The 24,691-nt window shown below is 50.5% G+C and overlaps 13 protein-coding genes across 13 annotated transcripts; 6 read left to right on the top strand and 7 right to left on the bottom strand.

Moving 5' to 3' along the window:
* Positions 1-529: 529 nt before the first annotated feature.
* On the bottom strand, positions 530-1,905 carry N7509_011317 (glycoside hydrolase family 28 protein; the record flags this gene model as incomplete). The annotated part of the gene is made up of 5 exons (XM_056635954.1): positions 530-779; positions 837-921; positions 986-1,115; positions 1,171-1,593; positions 1,648-1,905. 5 exons carry the CDS (start codon positions 1,903-1,905, stop codon positions 530-532), a joined length of 1,146 nt encoding a protein of 381 aa, XP_056486574.1.
* Positions 1,906-2,513: 608 nt separating this feature from the next.
* Positions 2,514-4,341, bottom strand: N7509_011316 (uncharacterized protein; the record flags this gene model as incomplete). Its single annotated transcript, XM_056635953.1, has 5 exons — positions 2,514-3,134; positions 3,192-3,553; positions 3,615-3,811; positions 3,844-4,122; positions 4,175-4,341. The coding sequence occupies 5 exons, from the start codon at positions 4,339-4,341 to the stop codon at positions 2,514-2,516; spliced, it is 1,626 nt and encodes a 541-aa protein (XP_056486573.1).
* Positions 4,342-4,839: 498 nt separating this feature from the next.
* On the bottom strand, positions 4,840-5,853 carry N7509_011315 (uncharacterized protein; the record flags this gene model as incomplete). The annotated part of the gene is made up of 3 exons (XM_056635952.1): positions 4,840-4,941; positions 5,011-5,643; positions 5,728-5,853. The coding sequence occupies 3 exons, from the start codon at positions 5,851-5,853 to the stop codon at positions 4,840-4,842; spliced, it is 861 nt and encodes a 286-aa protein (XP_056486572.1).
* A 318-nt stretch (positions 5,854-6,171) lies between these two features.
* N7509_011314 (haloacid dehalogenase superfamily protein) lies at positions 6,172-7,065 on the top strand (the record flags this gene model as incomplete). The annotated part of the gene is made up of 2 exons (XM_056635951.1): positions 6,172-6,300; positions 6,367-7,065. 2 exons carry the CDS (start codon positions 6,172-6,174, stop codon positions 7,063-7,065), a joined length of 828 nt encoding a protein of 275 aa, XP_056486571.1.
* A 351-nt stretch (positions 7,066-7,416) lies between these two features.
* On the bottom strand, positions 7,417-9,225 carry N7509_011313 (uncharacterized protein; the record flags this gene model as incomplete). Its single annotated transcript, XM_056635950.1, has 2 exons — positions 7,417-7,818; positions 7,891-9,225. The coding sequence occupies 2 exons, from the start codon at positions 9,223-9,225 to the stop codon at positions 7,417-7,419; spliced, it is 1,737 nt and encodes a 578-aa protein (XP_056486570.1).
* A 946-nt stretch (positions 9,226-10,171) lies between these two features.
* Positions 10,172-11,695, bottom strand: N7509_011312 (uncharacterized protein; the record flags this gene model as incomplete). Its single annotated transcript, XM_056635949.1, has 4 exons — positions 10,172-10,386; positions 10,449-11,314; positions 11,373-11,435; positions 11,625-11,695. The coding sequence occupies 4 exons, from the start codon at positions 11,693-11,695 to the stop codon at positions 10,172-10,174; spliced, it is 1,215 nt and encodes a 404-aa protein (XP_056486569.1).
* A 224-nt stretch (positions 11,696-11,919) lies between these two features.
* On the top strand, positions 11,920-13,854 carry N7509_011311 (nucleoporin FG repeat-containing protein; the record flags this gene model as incomplete). The annotated part of the gene is made up of 3 exons (XM_056635948.1): positions 11,920-12,119; positions 12,371-12,847; positions 12,909-13,854. 3 exons carry the CDS (start codon positions 11,920-11,922, stop codon positions 13,852-13,854), a joined length of 1,623 nt encoding a protein of 540 aa, XP_056486568.1.
* A 1,038-nt stretch (positions 13,855-14,892) lies between these two features.
* N7509_011310 (TauD/TfdA dioxygenase family protein) lies at positions 14,893-16,208 on the top strand (the record flags this gene model as incomplete). The annotated part of the gene is made up of 3 exons (XM_056635947.1): positions 14,893-15,354; positions 15,409-15,969; positions 16,029-16,208. 3 exons carry the CDS (start codon positions 14,893-14,895, stop codon positions 16,206-16,208), a joined length of 1,203 nt encoding a protein of 400 aa, XP_056486567.1.
* A 285-nt stretch (positions 16,209-16,493) lies between these two features.
* Positions 16,494-17,279, top strand: N7509_011309 (uncharacterized protein; the record flags this gene model as incomplete). Its single annotated transcript, XM_056635946.1, has 3 exons — positions 16,494-16,520; positions 16,808-17,203; positions 17,259-17,279. The coding sequence occupies 3 exons, from the start codon at positions 16,494-16,496 to the stop codon at positions 17,277-17,279; spliced, it is 444 nt and encodes a 147-aa protein (XP_056486566.1).
* A 591-nt stretch (positions 17,280-17,870) lies between these two features.
* On the bottom strand, positions 17,871-18,740 carry N7509_011308 (GroES family chaperonin; the record flags this gene model as incomplete). Its single annotated transcript, XM_056635945.1, has 3 exons — positions 17,871-17,895; positions 17,953-18,302; positions 18,546-18,740. 3 exons carry the CDS (start codon positions 18,738-18,740, stop codon positions 17,871-17,873), a joined length of 570 nt encoding a protein of 189 aa, XP_056486565.1.
* Positions 18,741-19,039: 299 nt separating this feature from the next.
* fip1 (cleavage polyadenylation factor subunit FIP1) lies at positions 19,040-20,154 on the bottom strand (the record flags this gene model as incomplete). Its single annotated transcript, XM_056635944.1, has 4 exons — positions 19,040-19,291; positions 19,333-19,852; positions 19,906-19,958; positions 20,008-20,154. The coding sequence occupies 4 exons, from the start codon at positions 20,152-20,154 to the stop codon at positions 19,040-19,042; spliced, it is 972 nt and encodes a 323-aa protein (XP_056486564.1).
* Positions 20,155-20,742: 588 nt separating this feature from the next.
* N7509_011306 (FAM50/XAP5 family protein) lies at positions 20,743-21,975 on the top strand (the record flags this gene model as incomplete). Its single annotated transcript, XM_056635943.1, has 3 exons — positions 20,743-20,981; positions 21,053-21,602; positions 21,652-21,975. The coding sequence occupies 3 exons, from the start codon at positions 20,743-20,745 to the stop codon at positions 21,973-21,975; spliced, it is 1,113 nt and encodes a 370-aa protein (XP_056486563.1).
* A 187-nt stretch (positions 21,976-22,162) lies between these two features.
* On the top strand, positions 22,163-23,338 carry N7509_011305 (uncharacterized protein; the record flags this gene model as incomplete). The annotated part of the gene is made up of 5 exons (XM_056635942.1): positions 22,163-22,239; positions 22,284-22,520; positions 22,573-22,694; positions 22,745-23,167; positions 23,223-23,338. The coding sequence occupies 5 exons, from the start codon at positions 22,163-22,165 to the stop codon at positions 23,336-23,338; spliced, it is 975 nt and encodes a 324-aa protein (XP_056486562.1).
* Positions 23,339-24,691: the final 1,353 nt, after the last annotated feature.

Below are 24,691 nucleotides of genomic sequence, written 5' to 3'. Positions count from 1 at the left end.
TGGCCCTTTGCCGGCGCTGAATGCCGACTGTGCAATAGCCGCCTTGATCAACGACGTGAACCTATGAGAACCCCATATTCTTGAGGAAGCTCTCAATTCCCCCACACTTTGGAGCTAGAATAGGTCAAGCCAGAATGCTATTTAATCGCTGGCGGGCCTTTTTCCAAAGATCCTCGGTCTGATGACCCACTCCTCGGCTGGATTATTCATCTTCTCGGCCCTAGCCTAGGTATAATTTCGATCTATACCATTCAACAAGGAGGTTCACAGACTATCGTCCTCCAACCCCGATGTGGATTGCTTTATAGCATTCGCCTGCCGAATAGTCAATGTGTACCAAAATACCTACATTGGACAATTCTACTATCCGCTCGCCACGCGTTATTTGGGAGTGTTAAAGACACCAAACTGGAATAAGATTCGATCCTTGGGAACACAATTCAAACAAATTCAAAATATAGTGTAATTTGGTCATCACGGAATTTATCAGATATAATTAATATCTTTGCTTGACTCAACAAACACGCAATTAGCAGCTAGCAACACTGGGGACATTCTCGCAGCTGCCATATGTCTTGCCGCCTGTGACCTTGACGCTGGACCAGGTCCAGTTAGAACAAGCACCGGAGCCACACACGATAGCAACGTTATAACCGCTGGAGCTCACAGCACCAGTTCCAACGATATTTTTGATTGTGAGATCAGTGATAGGGATGCCGCTGGTTGGATCGCCCTTGAGGTCACCGCCATCGTAGTTTTGCTCGATAAGAATACCGTATCTGGAGTTTAATTAGCTATATTCAGAGCCGAAGGTACTCATGGATCCTAAAGCATACCCGGAGATGGTTTCCAGAGTGATTCCGGAATAAGTAACGCCTGTAATTGTACCAGTGTCTCCGACGGATGCTTTGATGCGAATTCCTGCACAACATATATAGATTAGTTCATGTTATTTTCAGAGACTGCGTGATGAATTTCAAGTTACCGTTGGTAGAGGCCTTGACCTCTGAGTTTGTGAAGGTCACTGTGTCGACTGTGTTATCGGAGCGTCCACCAACACTACCAATGGATAGTCCGTGACCACCAGAGCAGACACCACCGCTGAAGGTAATGTCCTAGAAGAGAAAGTCAGCGCTATAGATCTATGCACGAGAAATTGTACCGACATACCGTTCCAGAGTTGACTGCAACACAATCATCCTGGTTATAGACATTGGCGCCTGTAATAACCACATTGCTACTACTTCCAATATCAAACCCGTCCGTGTTATGGCCACCAGCAGAATCACCAGCCGAATTGTTGATGGTCATGTCCGTAATGGTCAATCCATCACAACCATTAATGCTGACAGCCTGAACGGGGGTGTTCTGAATGTAAAGATCCGTGATCGTGGAGGAAATCAGGTCATGAGCGTAGAAAAACTTGGGCTTGGTCTTTCCGCCATTAGATCCCTCTCCATCCCACCAGAGTGCACCCTGGCCATCTAGGTATGCACCAGTGTCACCCTTGATGGTGATTCCAGTACCGGAGATCTGTAGCAAGGGGCCTGACCATTCCTTATAGCCCCATGTAGTTTTCCCTTGGAAGATGACCTGAGCATGAATTGTTAGTATACCAAAATGTAGCTGGATTGCGATCTCGCGTACCGTGGTATCATCTTCAAGATCACTGAGGTCCAGCGTGGTACCAGAGGGTACCGCAACGCTGGAAAGAATTATTGTGGAGCAAGACTTCTGCGATTTACTGGCTGACGCTGCACCGGATGATCCCGAGAACGTGCAGGATGTAGCTCGCTTTGCCAGATTTGGCGCCGCGGTGATTGCAGGTGCGGGAGGAGGCGAGGCTAAGGCGCAAGCTGCCAAGCTGGCCAGAATCGTAGATCCCAAAAGCTTATGAATTTGCATTGTGATTCCGAGTTATCTGGTTGATCCGACTGGGGTTCGTTTCTAGTTCCTATTCATTGCTGATCAAGAGGACTTGGCCTTTTATCTGCGATGAAGATCTGGAATAAAACCACTGCCTGATTTGTGGTACTGAAGTATGCTCCATGATCATAGAGGATTATCCTCCAATGGGGCTGAGATGGTGCTCAATTTTGAACATTGATTGGTGGTACAACACCATGCCGCTGCTAGTTAATGCCGCGGGGAAATTATGCAGGGCCGTGGTGGAGAAGGTTTCCTGCATGCAGAAGTTCTCTTCAGAAGCAAGCCAAGCCTATCCAATGAAACAAGCTAAAGCCAAGAGTATTCTAAGCGACTTGCGGAGAACCCCATAATTTCCTTCAGATGACTTGAAGAAGTCATCAGCTGTCGTACTCGTAACCCGAGGGAGCGATCGACCATCCTTGACAGCCTAGGCTAGCATGACGCGAGTTTGTAGCTGCCCATTGGCTGATTAGTTCAGACTTCTACTCAACAAAATATAATTTGCATGAAGATGATATTGATATCCAAAATAGCATTGTAGTTAATACCCTGGATCATTTCAGGAGAGGCAAGAAAGACCCCAATCACCCGGATTTGAATATAGCAACCACATTTGCCAGTCGATCCAGAGAAATCTTCGAGGCACATTCAAATAAGACACTTCGGCGTCGGCTTTCTTCACCGAATGCTTTCGTTGTCACCCTTGTAATTTCTCCTTGGTGGCTTGGCCCGTAAACTCGTGCCGAAAACCCGGCGCTAAGGTCACCAGGGGTAATTGCCGGCCATGCGGGGACTCCGTGACAAAACTTGAAAAAGTCTTCTGCAAAAGAAGTACAGACCCTGGTTTGTTCTGGGCTCAGGTACTCGCGGAAGTTCTGGAAGAGATACGCAACGTCGAGGATATGATTGGCACGGTTCTTCCACGGACCATCCCATGGGTTGCCTTCATTGAAATGATACACGTATGCATTCCCCTTCCAGCCAAGGGCGAAGGTTAGCGCTGGCGCATGGAAAATAATGTCCGTGATAAAGTTGAGAACGGAATATATTGCCTCGTCATCAGGGGTTTCTTCGGTAATATTGTATTCGTCCAAGATGCGTCGTGCTTCATCGGGGTAAGATTCCAACACCTTCCTCACCGCAGATATGAATTTCTTTGCAGAGTTGACCCTCATTTGAGGCGCAAGGAACTCAAATATACTGGCCTGTTTCACAGTGTCTCATTAGCAAAGTCCCTCGAAGAATCATCGAAGAACACGTACATCCACTTCCGCATCTCCAATAAGAAGGTCTGAGCACCAAGTTTTCCCTGGGAGATGAGTGGACTCCGAATTTCCAACCTCAGCATATGTCACTCCAGGAATAACAATATCACTGTCCACGGCTGGCGATGGTGAGATGGAAGGAGGCAATCTGCTTATAAGCTCATTGGCAGGCATCTCCAGGATCGCCTTGACACGCTCGGCGGGGCTTGAATTAGACAGTCCCAAGGCGGCCATTGCATCATTGTAGTTCTTCTCATGTTCCTCGTATGTCATTGCCTTGCTGAGTAGAGATGTTCCGCTCATTGAAATCGCACGTTTGAAGAGAGGTTCCTTGGAATGAAGATGGTAGGTGACCGAAGCTGGAAATAATTAGTCTAAAATGACTTTTCCTATAACAAAGTTGCCAGATTTTGTATTTACCTCCGCCAGCACTCATGCCTGCTGCTGTGATATTGTCCGGATTCCCACCAAAGTCACGAATATGCCTATGTACCCATTGCAGGGCGACGCGTTGGTCTCGCAGCCCGTTGTTTGCCTTGAATCCGGCATTACGCAGCTCTTCTGATGTCAGGAATCCTGGGGCGCCGAGGCGATAACTTGAGATGGTCAACACATCGCTATAAGAGGTATCATTTCAGGAAAGTCTTACTTGATAGCAACCATCACAACCGGGACATTTCTTTCGACGGATAGGTTCACCAAGCGCCCAAGATCGTTCTGTGGCCAGGAGTTGGCACCGATAAAGAGCCCACCTCCATGAATGAAGAAAAGGACGGGAAGATTTGACGACGGAGTAGCATTGGAAGGAACCGCAATGTTGAGGTTGAGACAATTAACATCAGATTGGGGCAGATCTTTTGAAGGGAGGCTCTGCTGAACGTGACTGAGCTCGAGCTGACACCCAATTGGAGGTGATAAAGCAGTTGGTCTATGATCTATGTTAGCGAAGATCTTGTTGTTCATGAGAGAGGTAAGCATACCCATCTCTAGTCGCATCCAAAATGCCACCATGTCGTTGTTCGATCAATTCCGCGTCCGCGAGCCGATTCTTCAGGGTGGCGTATTGAATACCCAAAAATTGAGACACAATGCCATCGCTTTTGCCGCGGATGTCCCCGAGTGCCTCTGTTTTCAAGATTGTAGTCATGACCAATGTAGAATTCTGTGTTTATGGTACTCCAGCAGCGGAATTGACGGGGATATGCGTAAGGGGTAAAACAGCACTAAACTCTCCGGTGAGATGGAGAACGAGGGGTATCGCCATTTTGTAAACTCTGGGCATCGGAACTGCCTAACGAGTGGGGAGAGTGGAGAGACGAGGAGAGTTGTGGGAGTGGAGGCTGTCAGGACTGATCCGCGGGGGATTTCCGTCCCGCGGTTGTCATTACCGCATTCGTCTCCCAGGGCAAGGAGCTATTTGCATGGAATATTTACATCTACACTGACTTTAGCGGTATCTATGAAGGAGAAAACTCTTCTTCTAGGATAAAGGAACGATGACAAGGGAATCGGGATTATGCAATACGGAATTTGACCAAATGAGTTCATGGTTGTGAGGCGCTAGAAATGTAAACCTTGGAGATCCTCGAGTAGTTCATTCAAATCCACTTCATGCGATGCAATTTCATTTCATATCATAAAGCTCTCAGGATTGGAAATTCATGCTATAACCCCCGGTATTGGGATCCTGTACAAAGTTGAAGTTATCCGTCGACAAACCAAACGGCTTGAGAAGACCGTTTCCAAGCTAAAGGTAATATCATGATTAGCCAAAGTCTTCGAGTGGACAGCAACAAGGGCGGTCGCCCACACTCACATCTTTCATCTTCGACATCATCTCGCCCATCTCCTTCTCCTTCGCTTGGTTGAGTCGTTCGGGCAGCTCACGAAGGGCCCGCTGGACAATCCGTTTCTCGTCTTGAGGGAGCGTGTCCATACCAGCAAGGACTTGGTAATCTTCCATTGCGCCCTGCAAGTTGGCCCAGCCAGCTAATTGGGATTTTGCTTTTGCTCGTCGCATCAGAGCCTTGGCCCGAATTCGGCTGACGTTGGTCCGCTGCTCGTCCTGTTCCTTCAAACGCTTCAATTGTTTTTCCACCGCCTCTTCGTCATCGCCCGATATTTCGACCACCTCGTCGTTCGATTGCGGGTTGGTGGTGGGTGCGGTAGATTCGCTCGATGCGTCCGCGACTTTTTCTTGCGAGGATGGGGGAATGATCTTGTCCAGGCGTTCAATTGATGCGGTTGCCGAGTCCACTGCCGCCTTCCAATCTTCCAGCTTTAGGTAACAAGCGGCAATGTTGCTCCGGAGCACAGCAACATCGTAGTCAAGGTAGTTGGGGCACGAGGACAGGGCACGGTCATAGCAGGAGATGGCTTGGTCGTAGCATTTTGAGCCGAAAAGTTGATTCGCTTCAATTTTGATCTCGTGGGCTTCTTTCAGTAACCTCTGCGACAATTTTGAATCGAAATTAGCTTTGAAATGGGGGCTTGAAGACGCGGTCTCATTCTCGGTCCCTCAAGGTCAACTCACCTCTTCTTCTTCGGCTGGGAAGCGCGCATCATGGAAAACATCCTCCTCGTCGCTTTCGTCTCCGTCTGCCGCGACCTTCTCCGTCGGATGCGTTCGCGCAGGCAGGGAATCACTGGTGCTCGTCATTTTGGGCGGAATGCGAAGCGCAGCAAAAGGTAAGGGTAGTACCTTAGGTAAGGTTGGGGGCGGTCGGGGCTTTCACGGAAAGCCGATAAGGACCGGCCACCCCGCGTCTTATCAACAACAAATCCCCGCCCGCAACTTTACCTTACGGAGGTTCCCCAACAGCCTCGCTTTCCTTCACGTCAATTCAAGGCCAAATTACATTGTACAGCATGACACAGAGCAAAGAGTGCGTTACAACTATTCAGTTCCCCCAATCAGCACTCCAATTGACACGCACCCTATGACAGTCTCCCCCGCATCCGGGCATGTCTGTTCGACATGGACGGATTGCTCATCGACTCCGAAGACAAGTACACCATGATCACAAACGAGGTTCTTGAGATGTACGGCAAGCCCAAGCTTCCCTGGTCAATCAAGGCTCAGCTACAGGGACGCCCGCAACCGGAGGTACCACCGTGATTCCACAGTCCAGCAAATGTTCGAATTGAAGCAGTAATTAACAGTTTGGTCCAGGCAAGCAAGATCTTCCACGACTGGGCCAAGCTACCAATTACCCCCGAAGAGACTGCCGTAAAGCAACTCGCCCTGCAGCAAAAGTACTTCCCGCAGTGCTCACCCCTACCAGGAGTCCCGACTTTGCTAGCCAATCTTGTATCGACGCAGTCCACCAATCAGCCTGTCCACATCGCTCTGGCAACCTCATCGCACAGCAAGAACTTCGAGCTCAAATCAGCCCACTTGACAGAGCTCTTCGAAGCGTTCTCTCAACCCCAACGTGTTCTAGGCGATGATCCACGCATTGGAAAGGGTAGAGGCAAGCCGTTGCCGGACATTTACCTTCTGGCTCTGGAGACTATCAACGCGGACCTTCGCAGCAAGGGCGAGACAGAGATCAAGCCCGAGGAATGTCTCGTTTTTGAAGATGCTGTACCCGGTGTCGAGGCTGGTCGTCGTGCTGGTATGCAGGTTGTCTGGGTTCCCCACCCGGGTCTTCTGGAGGCATACAAGGGCCGTGAAGGAGAGGTGCTGGCGGGACGCACAGGGGCGCACAAGGAAGATGAAAAGACAGCAGCAGAGAAGGAAGCCGAGGAGTTACAAGCTTGGCGGGTTCAGGATGCTGGGAAGCCGGGTGATATTGGTGATGGATTTGGCCAAATTTTGTCTACTTTGGAGGATTTCCCATATGCACGATATGGTATTCAGCTGCCATGAAGCTAGCTGTATTCTACAATCTCTGAATACATTGATCCAATATTGAACCACACGCTGTTTACCATCATTTTCTGTAATCCTGATTGCTACTCTGGAACCTTACTAGTACAAAGTAATTAAGTACAGGTTGTGGATACTAGATGTTTGTTTTTTGAGCTTTGTTCGTTTTAGAATGTTTTTCTCAAATTTGTGGTCTTTCATAAATGTTTGAACATCCTGAACAACATCCTAACAACAAATTCATCAATCTCCATGCCCATACATCCATCTTGGTATCATCAGTCGTGGGTCATCAGTCATCGTTCATAGGAGGTTGTGGGCAGTCATCGGGTTGGCAGTCACCGTTGGATATCATGACTTGCCCGCGTTCTTCTTCGAACGCTTAGGAGGGCTGTCCTCCTTCGGTGGCTCGGAAGACGAGCGCTTCGAGGGACCCTCGTTCGCAAGAGATGCAATGGTCTCCTGGATCTCCTCGGGCGTCTTGTTCTTCGTCAGGGCCTTTTGCATCGCGAGGCGCTCTGCCTTCCGGTTATTGACGCCCTTGTTTTGCTTGATGCCCTCTCGGACCGCGACCGCGTTGTCCGCAATGGCCATCTGGCCAGTCGGGTTCACGACGCGCTTGGCCATGTTCTTGGACGTCTTGAGATAGGCCAAGACCGACATGTACCGATCGCCGAAGGTCTTGTATCGGCGCTTCGGGCTACCGGAGCCAACGAAGGTCTCCAAGCTCTGCTGGGCGAGAATGATGTCTTCCTAGAGAGGGAAATTGATGTCAGAAACGGGTGTATATAGTAATACCAGCACGAAAAGAAAGGAATTGCTTACCAGCTCGATCCAGGCACCCTGCTCGATGTGCTCGTCGGAATACGCTCCCTTCTTCCATGGGCTGATCGACTTGCTGCCATCGTCGGCGACTTCAATGTCCTTCATGGCATTCATCAGGTAGCCGACCAGGACTTGCTTTTCGATCACGGTTGTTGGAATGGTGCTATCATATTCGTGCGCACGAAGGTGATCGAATTGATCACGCTTGGCCTCCTCCAGAGAGGTGTAGAAAACCGGATGCGGCAATTGGCCCTGCGCTTGCATCTTCTGGACATCACTGAATGCGAACCCCATGACCTCCACAGCTGCGATTTCGGGCAAGTTATCTATGGCTGTGGAGCGTCTTGGTGCTCTCGGGCGCGTCGGAGTCTTGTAATTCCGGCCCTTTGTGACAACAGGAGTCGATACTGCAGAATCACAATCGCTGTCCGTTCCATCGGAAATGACAGAGGCAGGAGTGGCAGGTGAAGAACGCTTCCCAGTCATCGCACGGGTCTGTCTGCAAGGCGTTGCAGGAGTTGGGTTGTGACGCTTCCCAGGAGTTGAATTGCGAGACTTGGCCGGGGTGACCATTCCATAGGCCTCGGAGCCATGATTGTCGCCACTCTTCGCAGTGGTTGACTGACGGGGATTTCCCGGGGTCATCATTCCGTCAGAAACAGAAACAGTAGCATCTGGACTCATGGGTCGAGGATTGCCATAGGCCATCACGGGGAGATCGCTTGGGACCATTGGGCTCAGCTGAGGCGAGGCCATTGGGATGCAAGAAAAGTTGCCAGAAAGGGGAAACGCCTCCGGAAAATGAGCTTCATGGTGCGAAATCTCGGCGGTACAAGCAACGTCCATTCGGCCAGCGTGAGTCGAGGGAAAAGAAGAGCCATTAGTGGGAGAAGAAACACCGGTTTCCAGTCCGTATCCAGGATTGAAAGTCAACGAAGGGTCAATGAATTGCGGCAGGTGTTCGGTGCTTCCATCGCATCCGTAGCCGTAGCCGTAGCCGAGCTCATTGCTGTTTGTCGGGATGTGGAAGGAAGGATTGGTGGCGCGGAGAGAGAAATTCGAAGCTGGGGATTTGATATCGCCATGTCCGCAGAAAAATTCCAGCTCCTTCTGCATTTCAGCTTCAATCTCATCGGGCGAATAGCCCATCATACTGGACATTTGTTCAAGTACGGCACGATCAGTGGTCAATGACAGCATCGGGGGCCACTCGGCCATCGCGGTTTCCTCGAGATTGCGACCAAATGGTGTATAGACGGGACCGTCAGTTGAGGTGTCTTCGCTGTTGCTGTGGCAGCTGCGAGTGAAGTTGGTGGGGGAGCTGGTCGAAGCCATGACTTTGGCGACTATACGACACAGCGAGAATGAGAGAGAAGGTTGCGATACAGCAAGATGTTCAGGATAAGACGAAACAGTGGTGGTGATGGTACTTTCCAGAGAAGAAGATGTTGAGGATATTGGAATAGGAGAGGAAGAAGAAGGTGGAAGTGGCAGTGGGTGGAAAGTGGAAGTAGAAGGGGAAGTAGAAGGGGAAGTAGAAGAGGAGAGAGAGAGCAGAGCTGAAGATGTAGAAACAGCAGAATAGAAGGAGCGATTGAGAGAAAGGGTGGTTGTTTTCCGTACTTCCGTACTTGCTCAATGTTGAAAAAAAGAATTGACAAGAGCGAATCGCTATTGGCGGGAGCCAATTGGACTTCCGACTTGGCTGATGAGTGAATAGGTATGAAGCCTTTTGAAAATGCTCAATCTTCTCTATTGAAGAATCTCGTAAAGCATTGTTATTGAGATTGAAGCTTGAGGGCATTTCACAGGTCACGATTGTGAAGCCATTCCTAAAGTTCTATTGAACTGGACTCTGGTATCCCGATCTATAAAGCGGGGCCCCCTTCTCCGGATCGGCCAACCAGATGCGAGAGTGGACCAGGTCATTCACTGTGCCTTAGGTGACCATCCCCAAAAGGGGGCTGGTAATTGACTCATAGCTCCGATTGGGGGGGTTCTATTGGCTGAAATTGTCCTGTCCGATTGTATCGAGGTCCAAAGTGGGCCCGGGCTGTGGCTGGGGTTGCGATAGGCACCTGCCATTGGAGTGTTGCAATGGCAATGGCAATGGCAATGGCAGCTTCCGATTGTATTGTTGTTTTGAGTGTTTGTGACTGTTTGCCTGGAATATGGCACCTGCCAGTTGGCGTAGTGTGCCAATTGATGAGATCTTCCCAAGGTATCAAGGTATCAATGTACCAGTCGCATCTTCAGGACTCACTGTCCAATGTGGATAGTATCATGAGTCTTCCCTCGGTGTTGAGATTTCTTCTGAATTGTCTGCTAAGAATGGCATCGACCAGACCCTGAGGATATTTTCCCCCCAGTTTTCACTATTCTCACTCTTCGGTGAGTTGTCGTCGTCCGAATCATATGGTGTTTGTTGACGGCGCTGACCAGAGCAGCTGGCCACCACTGTCCCCATCGGGTGGAATACAGCGCCTGTAACAGCATCTGCAATATGTTAGCTTCGATCCTATCGCGGAAAATGCGAACTCTTTCTAATCCGGGCTCACCATCATGTATCCGAAACTCCGCATCGGGGTCTTGACGACCAACAGAATACGTGGGATCCCTCCAAACCCTCATGAAGCCATCAGTACCTCCTGCCCAGATCTCATGCGAGCCATCTTCGCCAGACGGAACAAGATCAATCTTCATGCGCTGGTTCGTGAACGCTTTTCGACCGCGGAGGTATCCCAGCATCTGCCCCGTCACTCGGATGTCATATACCAGAACACCGTCACTCTTGCGCTCCGCGATGTAAAGATACCTTCCACACGGGCTCCATAACAACTGCGTGACTCCCTTGCCACCGATATCCCGGTTTGCCTCGGTCTTTGCAATGTTGAATGTACCCAGACTTTCTCCGGCACCGTTCGAGCTATACAAGCCCACGTTCCGCGTAAACGTCCCGGCAGCTAGGATCCCATCACCGAGTGGATTACTGGCCATCGCCGACACGATACCTTTCATACCGACTCCCCCGCCGACCATCTGCTTCCTTTTACTCGGAATGGTCGGCATCCAGGATACAGGCCCACTACTACCGGTTCGCGAGATATCGAAGAGACAGATGAGAGAATCTGAGCCTGTGAGGAAGTGAGTTCCGCCAAGTGTCTTGGGGTAGAGGATGGAGTGGGGGGTGATGAAGGCTTCTGTCGTTGGGTTGACCAGTGAATAGCTTGCTACCAGCGATGGAGCGAGAGCAGATGACAATCGAATGGGATGATCTCGAACAGAAGACAGCAGCAGGGTGGTGGATGGATCCTGCAGGTTGAAGTGCGGGTAGATCGCCGTGGCATATGTTGGTTCCGTTGATGGAAGTGTCGAATAAGGGAAAAGCTCATGAGGCGAGGATGATTCAAGCAAGTCCGGAGGTCTGGAAGGTAAGTCAATTCCATTATTGTGAAGCGACGGGCACTGATCAACACACTTACAGGATGAATGTTCGAATGTGATGATCAGCCGAGTCCGTGAGAAGCGTTGTGCCGTCTGGAGACCTGGATGCGAGTGAATCTCGATCAGTGGACTGGTCATATATATATAGATGAAGTGAAACTGGCTATCGATAGCTTCAATGGCCGATGAAATCAAAGAAATGGGGGATTGTGCCTTCCAAAAAATAAATGTCAAGTGTGATGAAGGGCTTGTTTCGCTAGAATTGAAAAATATTCGGGAAATGATCTTACCATTCGACACTTTTGAAGTGATTCTCACTTGGAGGAGTGGAAGCCACACACTGAGGTTCATTGCTAGCCATTGTATAGGTAGAAGTAGACTGGACCTAATTCTTGGTCGATATGGACCGCTAACTAGCCAGGTTAACGTCTAACCGTGTGCATATGGAAAACCACATATGTCCAAGCGAACAAAATTGAAAATATCAATTTCCAGACCTAGCTTCGATCAACTATATAGTATTAGTGAAAACACTCCTAGGCAACAGAAACTGGGCGCATCATTTCAGTGACTGAACTTCTTCCGATGTTGGTTATTTCGGGCGGCGGAAAAACCCTCTCCGCAACGCCGCAAATCTTATCGGCCGCGCGCCTGCAGCTCAGGAAGGTTGTTGTTTCTCAAAGGGCGTGGTATTTGAACATTCCGATCGCCATGTTCGCCCCAAAGACCTCCGCTCCATCAACCGGTGGTCTTTCCATCAACACGAACTCCGCCAATTCTCTTTTGTGAGTGAGCCCCCTTGTCTGTCAGCTTGCCTCGCCCATACTCTGCTTCGCGCAGGTGCCCGAGCTCCATCCAAGCCCAAAAACATCGTTTGGTCATCGCAAGGGACTTGGGATTGAAGTTTTGCAGATCGGCACCCCTGTCTTTGTCACCTGCAAGGTGGTGCTGAAACATGAGCCGCAGGAGCAGGGCAAGCTTCATCGATATGGAACCCTTTGAGAGCTAACAAATGTCTTTTTTTCCCTACCAACAGTGGCAACAATACCCAAAACACATCTACGCCTACACTTGGCGGGGCGAGCACTGGAGGCGGTCTATTTGGAAATACGAATTCTGCGACACAAGCTAAGCCCGCTGGGGGACTGTTCGGAGGTGGAAACACAACGCAACCGCAAACCACCGGAGGCAGCATGTTTTCAGGCTTAGGCGGCCAGCAACAAAATAACACGGCTAGTACTGGAGGAGGCCTATTCGGAAAACCCGCGACCACAACTGCACAGCCTGCGTCGGGAGGTCTTTTTGGCACAGCTGGTGCCGGCGCCGGTGCTGGCACCGCGCAGACTGGAGCGACAGGAGGTGGCTTGTTCGGCGGGGCGGCCAACACCAGCACGACTCAGGCAGGCACAACTGGGGGTGGTCTTTTTGGCGGCGGTCTGGGTTCGACAACGCAGACCCAGCCTAAGCCAACTCTCGGTCTCGGTACCTCGACCACTGGAGGTGGCGGTCTCTTGTAAGTAACAAAAGTTCTATTGACCTCTCGGCTACAGACTTCTAATCATATGCCCCTGCAGCGGAGGTGGTGCTGCTCAAAGCACTCAACAGCAACAGCCAGCTCAGAAGCCAACACTCTCGCTCTTCGGCAACCCAGGCACAACACAAGGAGCCCCGCAACCACTACAGCAGAGTGTGGCTGGAGGAACGGTAGCTCCCGGCGTCACGCTCAACCTCGACGAGCTTCTGCCCACTACCAAGTTTGAGAGCTGTGCCGAACCGGTTCGAAAGGGAATCGAAAACATTGACAACTACATCCTGGAGCAGATTAAGCTATGCAATGAGGTCTCCGACATGCTCCCGACAATTGAATCACAAGGCTCGACAATCCCTAACGACGTGGAGTTCGTGCAGAGCAAGTTAGAGACGATCCAACATGCGCTAGAGAACGACGCGGGGGACATTGACCAACTACGCGGCCTCGTCACCCGGGATGCGGCCGAGGCGCAGGTTGCATTCCGTGCCATCGATACTCTGAAACTACCCTTGCAATACCAGTCCGCGGGTGGAAGCGGGTGGTGGTCCATGCAAGACCAAAAGGTCCCAGACCGACGCTCTACTCGCAAGAACACTCTTGCACTTCCCGACGACGTGGAGGCGGACCCCTCCACCGCTACAGCCGTCCATGGCGTGCCTGTCAACCTGGTTGACTACTTCTCCCACCGCTCGGACGAGATGGGCGGTGTCCTCGACCGCTATAAGGGCAACCTGAAGGAGATTGAAGACCATTTGCATGGAGTCGAGCTCACCCTGAACCGCCAGATCAGCGAATTTGTCAGCTCTCGCTCTCGCGATGGTGCCGGTCCTCGGAACCCCCAGTCTACTGTCAATGACCTGGCTGCTGTGCTGGGTGACGTTGAAGCTGGAATCCTGGGTGTCGCCAACCGATTGGGTGGTTTGTCCGAGCAGGTGCAGGAAGTTACCCTCGGGCCATTGGTAAATGGGGAGAGCAGACTTGGACTCTGAGACTCAGGGGGTCCGATCAATTATGTACACTAATGCAATGAGCGGTTTTTTAACACGAAACGATATTTTCCCTGATTACTCCAAGCTGCTTACGTGCCCAGAGCCTAATTTTAGTGACGTAGAACCGCGGTGTGCCAGTAGCAGTAGTAGTCAGCAGTGCAGTCCTATCGTGGCTCAACGGTTTACTTATTGATAACCCTCTGCTCGGAATTTAAGCACCCGGTATCAGACCATAGAGATCAAGCAAACCTTGGGAACTAGTCAAATATTCTAGAACAGACTAGGAGAGTATTTCCCATAGTTCTACACAGTACTATACTCGAGTCCCAGTGCTGTGGCGGTGGTAGGTGCAAAAGCCCGCAAGAACCCGCCACTCTTGCGTGATCGCCCCTTAGCGCGCAACTATGCGGCGGCTGCTTAATATCAACCTCCACCACCTCCACCACCTCTCCACGATCGTCAGAACCCACCGAATATCTTTGAACAAAGTCGTCGTCTCACATACGCAAGCTTGAAGAATGAATTTAAGAAATCAGCGGTGAGATCAATGTCTTGTAGAGTAGTGTCCACCAACCAGTTGTCAGCAATGGCAAATGTTGCCATCAACGTCAGTGAGATTGCGTGATCTGAACCCTTCCCTTACCCAGACTGGATTCTTTGGGGGAAACAGCAAGGCCTGAGGGAAGAATCCTCCTTAGCAATCAACGAATCCTGAGGAACCCGTAGGATCCATAATTCATCCCATTCCCCGCTGTCCCGTGTTTTAAGGTAATCCACTCGGTCGATGGCGCGATCTCCGTCGAGTCCGGCCTGATCACGCAAGATCATCAAGACAACATTCTGGGGTTGACTCATCCACAATGGAATCCAGTCAGGCTGTTCTCACGCCATCGCTCCTGTTTGTGGGTCGTCCCTCGTTATAAAGAGCCCAGGTCCTCAATCCGAACTTTTGTACCATTCTTCCTCCCCTTCGTCATATCAAAAGTTCCTGGTTCGAGCTCTATCTGATCAACAGTGGATCGATCTCAAACCTTCACCATGGCTCCTTCTTTGATTGACCCTATTCTAGCTTCGACAACCCCAAGCCTGGGTAGAGTCGTTGTGCCCTCCAAAGGCCTCATCGCTGGAGACAACAAGTTCGGCTATGTTCCTGGACGCACCATTGTTGAGAACCATGACAACTACCCCCATGAGGACTTCCTGCCTTCCTTCCCCAATGTTCACTGGGCTCCAATCGAGGAACACAAATATGAAGACCGTGGCCTCAAAGGCGACCCCAAGTTCCGCAACCTTCTGAAGGATGCCACAGCTGTCTTCGATTACAACCCGAAGATTGGTACAGAAATCCATGGTGTCGACTTGGCCACCCTCACGGACGCACAGAAGGACGATCTAGCACGTCTGATCGCCTACCGAGGAGTTGTTTTCTTCCGATCTCAGAAGCACTTCAATATTGAAGTCCAACGAGGTCTTGGCCAACACTTTGGCAAGCTCCACAAGGTATGTCAGATACAAGCATGGCATACCATACGATCATTGACTAACAATATCTAGCATGCAACCACATCTGTACCTCAGAAAGAAGGTCTCGAAGATGTTCATGTTGTTTACACTGGCGACAACTCCGGCGACAATCGTGCTCTGTTCAGTCCTAGCTTCTTGTGGCACTCAGATGTTACATATGAGATTCAACCACCCTCTTACACCTCACTGAAGCTCCTCGCGGGTCCACCTAGCGGCGGCGGTGGTGACACCCTGTGGTCGTCTCAATACGCCGCCTATGATGTTCTCTCCCCATTTATGCAGACCTACTTGAAGAACCTATCAGCCCTTCACTCCGCGAACATGCAAGCGAGTGATTCAAAGGCTCTCGGTCGACCAGTCCGTCGGGATCCCATCACCACAGTGCACCCTCTCATCCGAACAAACCCCGTCACCGGATGGAACGCCCTATTCTTCAACCCTGGTTTCGTGACCAAGATCATTGGCATTCCCAAGGCCGAGAGTGATGCCATCTTGAAATACCTTACCGACGTGATCGCCACAACACAGGAAATGCACGCCCGTTTCCAGTGGAACAAGGATGATGTTGCTCTCTGGGACAACCGCACAACCGTATGTTTCTCCTGCGAGCCAATTCAATCGATATATATCAAATACTAATAAGCTCTCAGACCCACTCCGCATCATACGGCTTCACTCCCCATCGACGACACGCAGTTCGCGTTGCAAGCCACGCCGAGCGTCCTGTCCTCGAGGCTTCCGGCAAGTCCCAGGAAGATGAGCTCAACGCTCTTTATGGACTGCCGGCAGTCAACAAAGATGGATCACGACAGTCCAACTACAATGACTGAACAAAGAGTACATCCCATCACATCCACATAGCGTTCCTGCAGCCAAATTAGCGAAAATTTATTCCCATCATTCTTTCTCGTGTTAGACGGACGGCGCCGGTCATCTGATCAGGTTGTAGTCTGACTATCACGAGCTAATCCATCAACATTCTCACTATCAAATTGCCTACGTACGTAATACCTTATTTTACTTTTCTAATAAAAGCATCCCGAGATAGAGATCCTGGTAGTAGACTAGTAGTACTGGTAATATCCCAAGCTAATTTGTCCTACCTCCGAGTCACTATGATGACTCCAGACTTCCAACTTGAAGTATAAGGGTTTCCGGGTACTTCCACCCGGGCAGGTGGTAGCCTGGAGATATCACCACTGTCATTTAACTCGAAGGCGGCAAATTGATCTCTCACTTCCATTCCTACCTCAACACTCGACCAAGCCATACGGTTCCAAGTCAAAGCGCACGGCTCCTCACTTAAACCACCGCATCTACCTGGACAATCTCCCACGGATCGAACCCTGGAGCCCGAGAGATATACATCCGTCTACACCTTGAACTTGAAACTAAACCATCCATCTCACCACGAAAATGTCGTCTTCAGAAACCCCCCAAGCCCCCCCAAGCCCCCCAAATCCCACAACTCCTCCGATACGCCCGACTACACGGTCTCGCAAGCGAGACCGATCCACCCCGAGAACTCCCAGTCGGTGATAATTGCAACCTTACCCCCGAACCGGGCTCTCTTCGGGAGCAGCAGTTCAAGGATATCGAGAATCGTTATGAAGAGCTCTACACGAGGTTCTGCAAAGGCCTCAATGAGCAGAAACTGGACATCTCGATGGCGGCAAAGGATCTCGTGGCTTCTGTTCTCAAGGAGGAGAGGGTGGATGGGCGGGTTGAATGGGAAGACATTCTTCCCAAAGCTCCTGCTACGGAAAGTCAAAACGATCTATTGTTCGTTGCGGAGAAGGAAGAGGATAAACACACGGCTAAGAAGGTACGTTTCTCGTCACGGAATGTCATGGTATATCCATTCAGCTAACTCATCCCAGCAGAAAGTATCTCGGACCTAGTCAAAGGACCAGGACAGGTGCAACAGGTGGGAATTGAGCAAGTCGGACGATACCACATGCCGGGGCAGTCTGTAACTATCGAGAGCCGAATTCGTGTACCAGAGCAGCTCAGTGTGGGCAATACCATCGGGTGGAGATAACTGTATCGAGTTACGCATGGAATATGAAGCGTGATGCCTGAGAGGAGATTCTTCTGAATTACTCAACTGCCACCCCGGCACATAACACAGGGAGAATGCGAGTTGTGATTTGTTTTAATAGTACAGTGGACAAAGACATGCAAGACCCAGGGCCAACCCAGCGCTTCAAAAACTCATTATGCAAAGGAACCCGAGGACGGGGCGTGCTGCGCATTACCCCGACCCCAGGTGTATTGGTGATTTCGGAAAAGTTTTTTCTTGGTTTTTTTGTTCTTGTTATTGAGATCGGTGAGAATGGTCGAGCTCGTGACTTCGCTTCGATATTATACACGTCGAATGCCATTCAGCCATCAAACTGGCGATTTCATAGCCGTGTAGATGGGAAGGGCCAACAACAGGGTTTGGGGGGAAGGCGACACGAAACGAGAAATTATGATAGTTGTCAATCCATTTACTCGTTGATCTTGGCCAGGATCCTGTTAAAGGGATTAGTAAGATCCAGAGATATGTATACTGAGATAGGTGCAACGTACTCGGAGTCCCGGAAGAGGGTGTACTCATCCTCGCCAACCTTGAGGGGGCTACCACCGAACTGATGAAAAAGGTACGTTAGCATTGACTCAAAAAGACCATAGGAGTTTGGCGTCGTCAAGGCGATGTGCTGCATCGCCGATGCGACGCGGAAGAACGCGGAGGCGAGAAGGGCGTAACGTACCTGGGGAATCAGAACCTTGTCACCGGAAGCGACACCCATGGGAAGGCGCTTGCCATCCTTGTCAAAGGCACCGGGGCCGACGGCGAGGACCTTGGCCTCGTTCTGCTCCTTGACACTGCTCTCAGGGAGGAAGATACCGGAGGCAGTCTTGGCCTCGGGCTTGATGCGCTGGACCAGGACGCGGTCCAGGAGGGGGGGCGAGAGACTTGATGTTACGGAGGACAGACTATTGCAGGATATGTCAGTATATTTGCGATTCGCAAAAGGCGGGTGTTGCGTGGTCGGATTGGAGGTAGGGGAAAAATGCGGAGGACCGTCAAGGTCCGATCAGATCAAGGGGATGGAGTTCGGCATAGTGATTGATAATGTGATATATATAAGCAGACAAGCTGCCCCGGGTTGTAGACGTACCATTGTGATGAGGGATGGAGTCGTAAGGCCAAGAAGTGATGTGCGTGGGATGGGGAGAGGGAAGAGAAAAGCCGTCCGGGGGAATCCAGACTTGAGAAATTTCCAGAATGCCAAGCCGCGCGAGCTCTCCCGAGGACCAACCCGACTACCCCGACTAACCGCATCCACTCGGAGTACACAGGGACTACAAGTCATAGGTACAGCATTTTGGTGGGAATCTTTAGTTCATCTCAACTTGAACTTTTACTCTTCTCTTGATCGATTGATGTAGACATCCAATTACACAACAGTTGGCGGGTTGTTTCCCCCATTCTACAGCTACAGCTCCGTTCTCCCGAGCCGAAAGCTCAAATACAAATACCCCGGCTCTCACTGGCTCGAAAGTGAGATCGATAAATTTCTCATAAATTAATGCTTAAACGCCACAGTACCCAATTGCTATCCGAAGGACACCACGAAACCCATGATAGGAGCTGCAAGCCCGATGCGAGAAACTACCATCTCCTCCCGCGGCCGCGGCCTCCGCCTCCATAATTCCCACGCTGTTCGTAGCCTCCGTATCCCATCTGCCCCTGCCCTCCTTGTCCAAAACCGGGTCCTTGTGCCTGGCCGCCAAACCCAGGTTGTGCTTGTGGAGCACCGCCACCGGGCTGCCCTCCCATCATCGCTTGCGCATGTTGCATGAACGCCATGGGGTCCATAGACGAAGGGTCTATTCCCTGGGCCATCATGGCCTGCAGCATACCCTGCATCATGTCTGGGTTCATGTCGGGCATACCGGGCATACCGGGCATGGCCTGCGGGGCGTTGGCCGCTGGAGCTGGTCCTGGGGTGCGCCGGGCATTGGGGGCATGCCCATTCCCAAGAAGGACTGCATGTCATCCATCTGCCTCTTCTGGTCCACAACGTCCTTCCGCGTCCCTTGTTGTTTCAGGCAGTAGCTAACCCAGGTGAATTCGTCAAAGCCGTAATTAAAGAAGTCTGAAACATCGGAGCCCGGACGGCGCCAAGGCTTGTCGTCTGTGGGAAAGTCGACGTCCATATCGGTAGCCATGATCGGCTTCCCTGTTGTAGGGTGCACAGGGTTCCCATTCACATCAATTGTAGAGGTGTGGATTGCTGGATACGCAGAGCCAGGCTTCTGGGGCGCAGTAGGCTTTGTGGCTGCCGCGGCGGGTGCGGTCACAGGAGTCGAGGCATCTAGACGAGGTGTTGCAGAAGGAGTGCCGGATTTCGAGACGGCAGATGAGTCGGCTGAGGAAGGCCGTTGTGGCTCTTGTCGTAAGCTTGCATGGCGCGGGTGGGAGCTTCAAAATGTTAGTTAACAGGACGTGTCGCACGCGCACCGAGGGCAGCTTACGCTTCTTGAGGAGGCGCATCAGCAGGTGCTTCTGTGATAATATTGAAATCGTCCTATGAAGGGTTAGCATATGCCGCGACAATATTAGGATTAATCACGAACGTCGTCTGATTCAACCTCGACCTCTTCTTCTTCCATCTCGTCGCTCTCCTGCGGTTGGTCTGAGGCTGCATTGGCGCCATCGTTCGCAACTTGAGTGGTCGACACCGAGTCGACGGGGTCATAAAAGTCGTCTTCTTCTTCGTCCATGGTTAATTGTTTCCAGTCTCGTGAAATGACAGCAAAAAGTGTAGCCAAAGGATCAAGTTGCTCCCGCAAGAGCGTATGAGCGAGAGAGTTTGGACTGTTTGCACCGCCTTTGGTCGGCGACGTTGGAAGTAGACAAGAGCAGGAGTTCGAGAGTTACGCTCACTTCCACAAAGCAGGCAAAAATAGAATTTTGACTTCAAGTAAATGTCAGTTCAATTTTTTTTGATTTGTTTTCTTGGTTTGAAAATATGCACAATCTCTGTAGTGCAAGTATGTTTGGTTTACCACCTCAAATGCGCAGCATCAACATTGCCTCCGACCTAGGAGAGCATTCGAATTATCAATCACACTAAGACTGGATCGAATATACAAATAGACAAAGTCAGCGTTTGAAGTACCAGAAATTATCATAATCCCAGTCACCTCTCGATATATGTAGATCCGCTACCTTCATACTCCCCAAAACGGCGCGATCACGTGGTCTCCCGCAAAGACGTCAGAAGGCGGGAGTATAATATACTATCCGTGAACTTTCTATAACTACATCAATCGAAGCACCATTTGGCCGAAGCTGATCCAGTGGTCAATATGGCATCCGAACAGGACAGCCAGGCTTCCACGCCCCGGTCCTTCGCGGGCCAAAGTGCCTCCGCGGAGGAGATGCTCAAGTCGCAAACCGTCGGTCTCGTGCACCTGTCCGACTTTCGCAAGCGACGCGCAGAGGTCCTGGAGCAGAAAGAGCGCGAGGCGCATGATAAGTCGTTAGGGCGATTGGCATCCGGTAATTCAAGAAGTGCAACTCCTTCCACAGGCGACGTGACTGACGGGTAAGTTTTTCCAAGGCGCCTCACTTCCGTCTCATCTCCCCGCATAAACTGATCACAGCACCATAACACAGGTCCTCGACACCGAAGAGCGACGCTCCGCCCAAGAAGAAGAAAAAGAAGGCTCTCGCTAAAAGCAAACTCTCGTTTGGCGACGATAACGAAGATACAGGGGAGGAATCGGCCGTCGCCACGCCGCGCGACTCCAGCATCTCCCGATCAGGCTCAAAAACACCCAACGATGAAGGCACACCCTCCTCTTCGATTCGCATGAAAGCGAACCCCAATGCTAGGGCTCCTCCCAAGGCAATGACCAAAGCATCTATCGAGGCCGAGGCGGCGACACGCGAGGCACTGCGCAAGGAATTCATGGTGATGCAAGAGGCAGTCAAGAACACCGAGATCCTGATTCCATTTGTGCTCTTTGACGGGACGAGTGTTCCGGCAGGATCGGTCAAAATGAAAAAAGGAGACCCTATCTGGCTGTTTTTGGACCGGTGTCGCAAAGTCGGTGCTGAGCTGGGAGGCCGTACTGCCAGTGGTGCAGCAAAGGCTCGCCGAGAATGGGCGCGAGTCAGTGTTGACGACCTGATGCTAGTCAAAGGCGATGTTATCGTTCCTCATGTAAGTTCCACTGTCTTTATTTTCTGGGGCATCGACTAACTCTTTTCAGCACTACGAGTTCTACTACTTTATCGCCAACCGCGTACAGAGTTTCTCGAAATCTGGTGGTCTATTGTTTGATTATTCGGATAAACCACCCCCAGCACCATCGAACGATAAGCTTCCCGAGGGTCTGTATCACCCCAACGAGGAGAAACTCGAAGGCTCCGACAAGGACGCTGCAGAGACCAAGGTGGTTGACCGCCGGTGGTATGAAAAGAACAAGCATATATACCCGGCTAGTCTCTGGAACGAGTATGAGCCTGGCAAGGAGTTTGAAGAGAAGATGACATCGACACGAAGAGATGCGCAGGGAAATACGTTCTTCTTTTAGTTGATTTTTTTGTTAATATCTTAAGGATATTTTTGGATTGCATAGGCGTTGTGAGATAAAATAGATCTACTGAAATGATACCACTTGGCTCTGCACTTGAGGGACTTCACCTCGGGTGACCGCGCCACCTCCCAACTTCAATTTCAACTTGAACTATACCTTCCCCCAACACATTGGAACACGCACAATGGACTTTCATATGAGATGTAATTCTCTCAAATGCCGGGCCCAGCTGAAGGAGAGAGCGGTGGTCACAACATGCTCGTGAGTCGCTCAGCTGGTTGGTTTAGGCTTCACTGATTTCGCAGTCACATCTTCTGTCTAGGATGCGCTGGCGACCTTGGACTTGCACATCCCACCAACGGCGACCGTCGTTGTCCCGCCTGTTCAACTGTCCTTTCCAACCCCGATGATGCAGTTTCAACCATTTTAAATCCCACGGAGGACTACAAGACAAGCGTTCTAAGTGGCCTCGATCCTAATACCATTATGGAGTGCGCCGGGCGTGCCTTGGGATTCTGGGCATATCAGAGCACGCAAGAGATGTATGTCATCCGTCAATGATATGTTGGAGGTTGTTGCGACTAATTGCTCCAGATTCTACCAAGAATTTCTCGGGAAAAGTCTCACTGAGAAATACGCAAGTCTGAGTATGCAGATGGACAAAGTAATCCACAACGCCAATTCCGAGATCGCAACTCTACACGGCAAAGTCTCCGGTTTGTCTCGTATACTTTCTCTATCCTGTTCCAGCTAACGTAGTATGCAGACCTGCAAGGTGCACACGAACTACTGGAGAAGAAGAATCAAGAACTGATCGACCTCAATCGGGAACGGTCCAAGAAACTCACCCAGATCACAAATCTCTACAGTATCCTCAAAGCGCGCGCAATGCGAACCCAATTGCAAAATGCGGCCTCGGACACGGTCACTCAGACCATCAACACATTCACATCTCGAACCGAACCTGTTGATCAAATAACTCACACCAACAACCAAACCTATCCAAAGGTTCGAGCTCCTGGTGGTGGACCAAAGACGCCGGTCTTTCCAATGAGTCCTGAGGGCGTTGAACAACTCCATCGGTACCAACGAAGTGGCACCGGCAGCTCCAAACAAGCGGGTAATAAGAGATCTGGCGGGAAATCTTTGGCGGCCCCAGCAGGTCGATTGAACTGGAAGTCGCCCGGGGGTGAGTATTCATGGTTATTCGATTGGAATGGGGTTGAGTTAACTTTGTTATTTAGTCCCACCTCCCATGATCCCACAGCACCGTACTCGTCTTCCGCAGACCTCTCGGCAATCAACTATCATGTCAAACCTCCCATCTGGGGAAGCTATGCTTGCGCGATTCGGAAATTGATTTCTTTGACATTACTTTTCTGTTTACTTGAATGATTCTGGGATGATAATCGGGTTTTAAAATCGTCAACTAGTCTAGTATAGGTTATGGGTGGAGATATGACTTGTAGAGCACCCCAGGGCAGACTACGGTCGATGTATTGCGGGGTTTTCAATATTAGTATCGGATCGAATATATTTCTTCCTGTCAGTGCATTATTGGCCGTGGATTCTCCATTGGAGTTCTACTACTAGTATCTTTTGGAATTTGGAAGTTTTCGATTACTGGTATCGTGGGCTAGTCGCAATATAAATCAGACAAGTGTGTAGGTACCAGGTATTAACTAGTGATAATTTTACCCAAGTACACAAAAGCCATTCTTGAGCTTGAACTACAAGATTATTTAGTATTTGCATCTGCAATGCGAAGATTCAAGCTATCACAAAGGTCTTCGATCTCAAAAATTGCGCTCCATCTACCGTGATTGCGGGCGAGTCCAGACATGCACACTCGAAAGGAAGCGTAACCGCCCGCTGTAATTTATCCCGCCAGCCGCCAGCATACTTCAGACAACCCATCCGGGAACTTGATAGTGATTTATTTATATCTTTTGTCGAATCCGTCTGCGCAAAGCCATCCAAGGCAAGACACTCCTCATATATCACACCTTTATCTAAACTATTACTGTTACATCCCTGCCCTACCAACCCCATCCGGAAAGGCTCCTCTCGTCCGGCCTCCCGCTCGGTTCAGCGGAAGTACATCCGCAACCACAACCGCACCCTCGGTCCAAGACACAATCCAGTCCACAACCACGAACACACGACCCCCAGCCCCCTCAAGCACGGTCCCTACCTTATCTCTTGATCCGTTCCTGACGATCGTATCGCGGGAGCTAAATAGCTTTTCTGGAATCCGGGGTGCAGGATCCATTCTAGCTGGAGCTTGTGTGGAGTCTGTATATACATACACTGGTATTTTTGGTATTGTATTTTATTTTTTGGGCGTCTCCGGATGCGATGCAGTTACTACTGTGGCTTGAGGGCAATTCCAGGTTTACTTTGCTTTATGAATGTAACACGCCAATGGCTAGCTGTTCGTTACAAGTAGTAGAAGATTTGATTTATTCTGTATTCTCAACTGCGAAAATCTTCCTACTAGTAGCGACGACTGTACTCTACATCTCATCTACACTCTACATTTGAAAAATTCTCGTATCATCTTGATAAATTATTCGGGACATCACGATCTAAATCTCCCGGGTGAAACATAAAAGGAAATCTAATCATGTACGTCGGCACCAAGCATCCGGTCTTTTCGTCCGGGCGAGAAGAAACGCCATACCCTCGATTAGAGGGGGAGAGAGGGCCAGGG

This window comes from Penicillium cosmopolitanum (genome assembly GCF_028827165.1).
Source record: "Penicillium cosmopolitanum strain IBT 29677 chromosome Unknown utg000009l:1.0-9042332.0:1.0-9050551.0, whole genome shotgun sequence".
NCBI classification, from domain to species: domain Eukaryota; kingdom Fungi; phylum Ascomycota; class Eurotiomycetes; order Eurotiales; family Aspergillaceae; genus Penicillium; species Penicillium cosmopolitanum.
The sequence above is the reverse complement of the archived record's forward strand: the minus strand, read 5'-3'. Positions and strand labels throughout refer to the sequence as shown.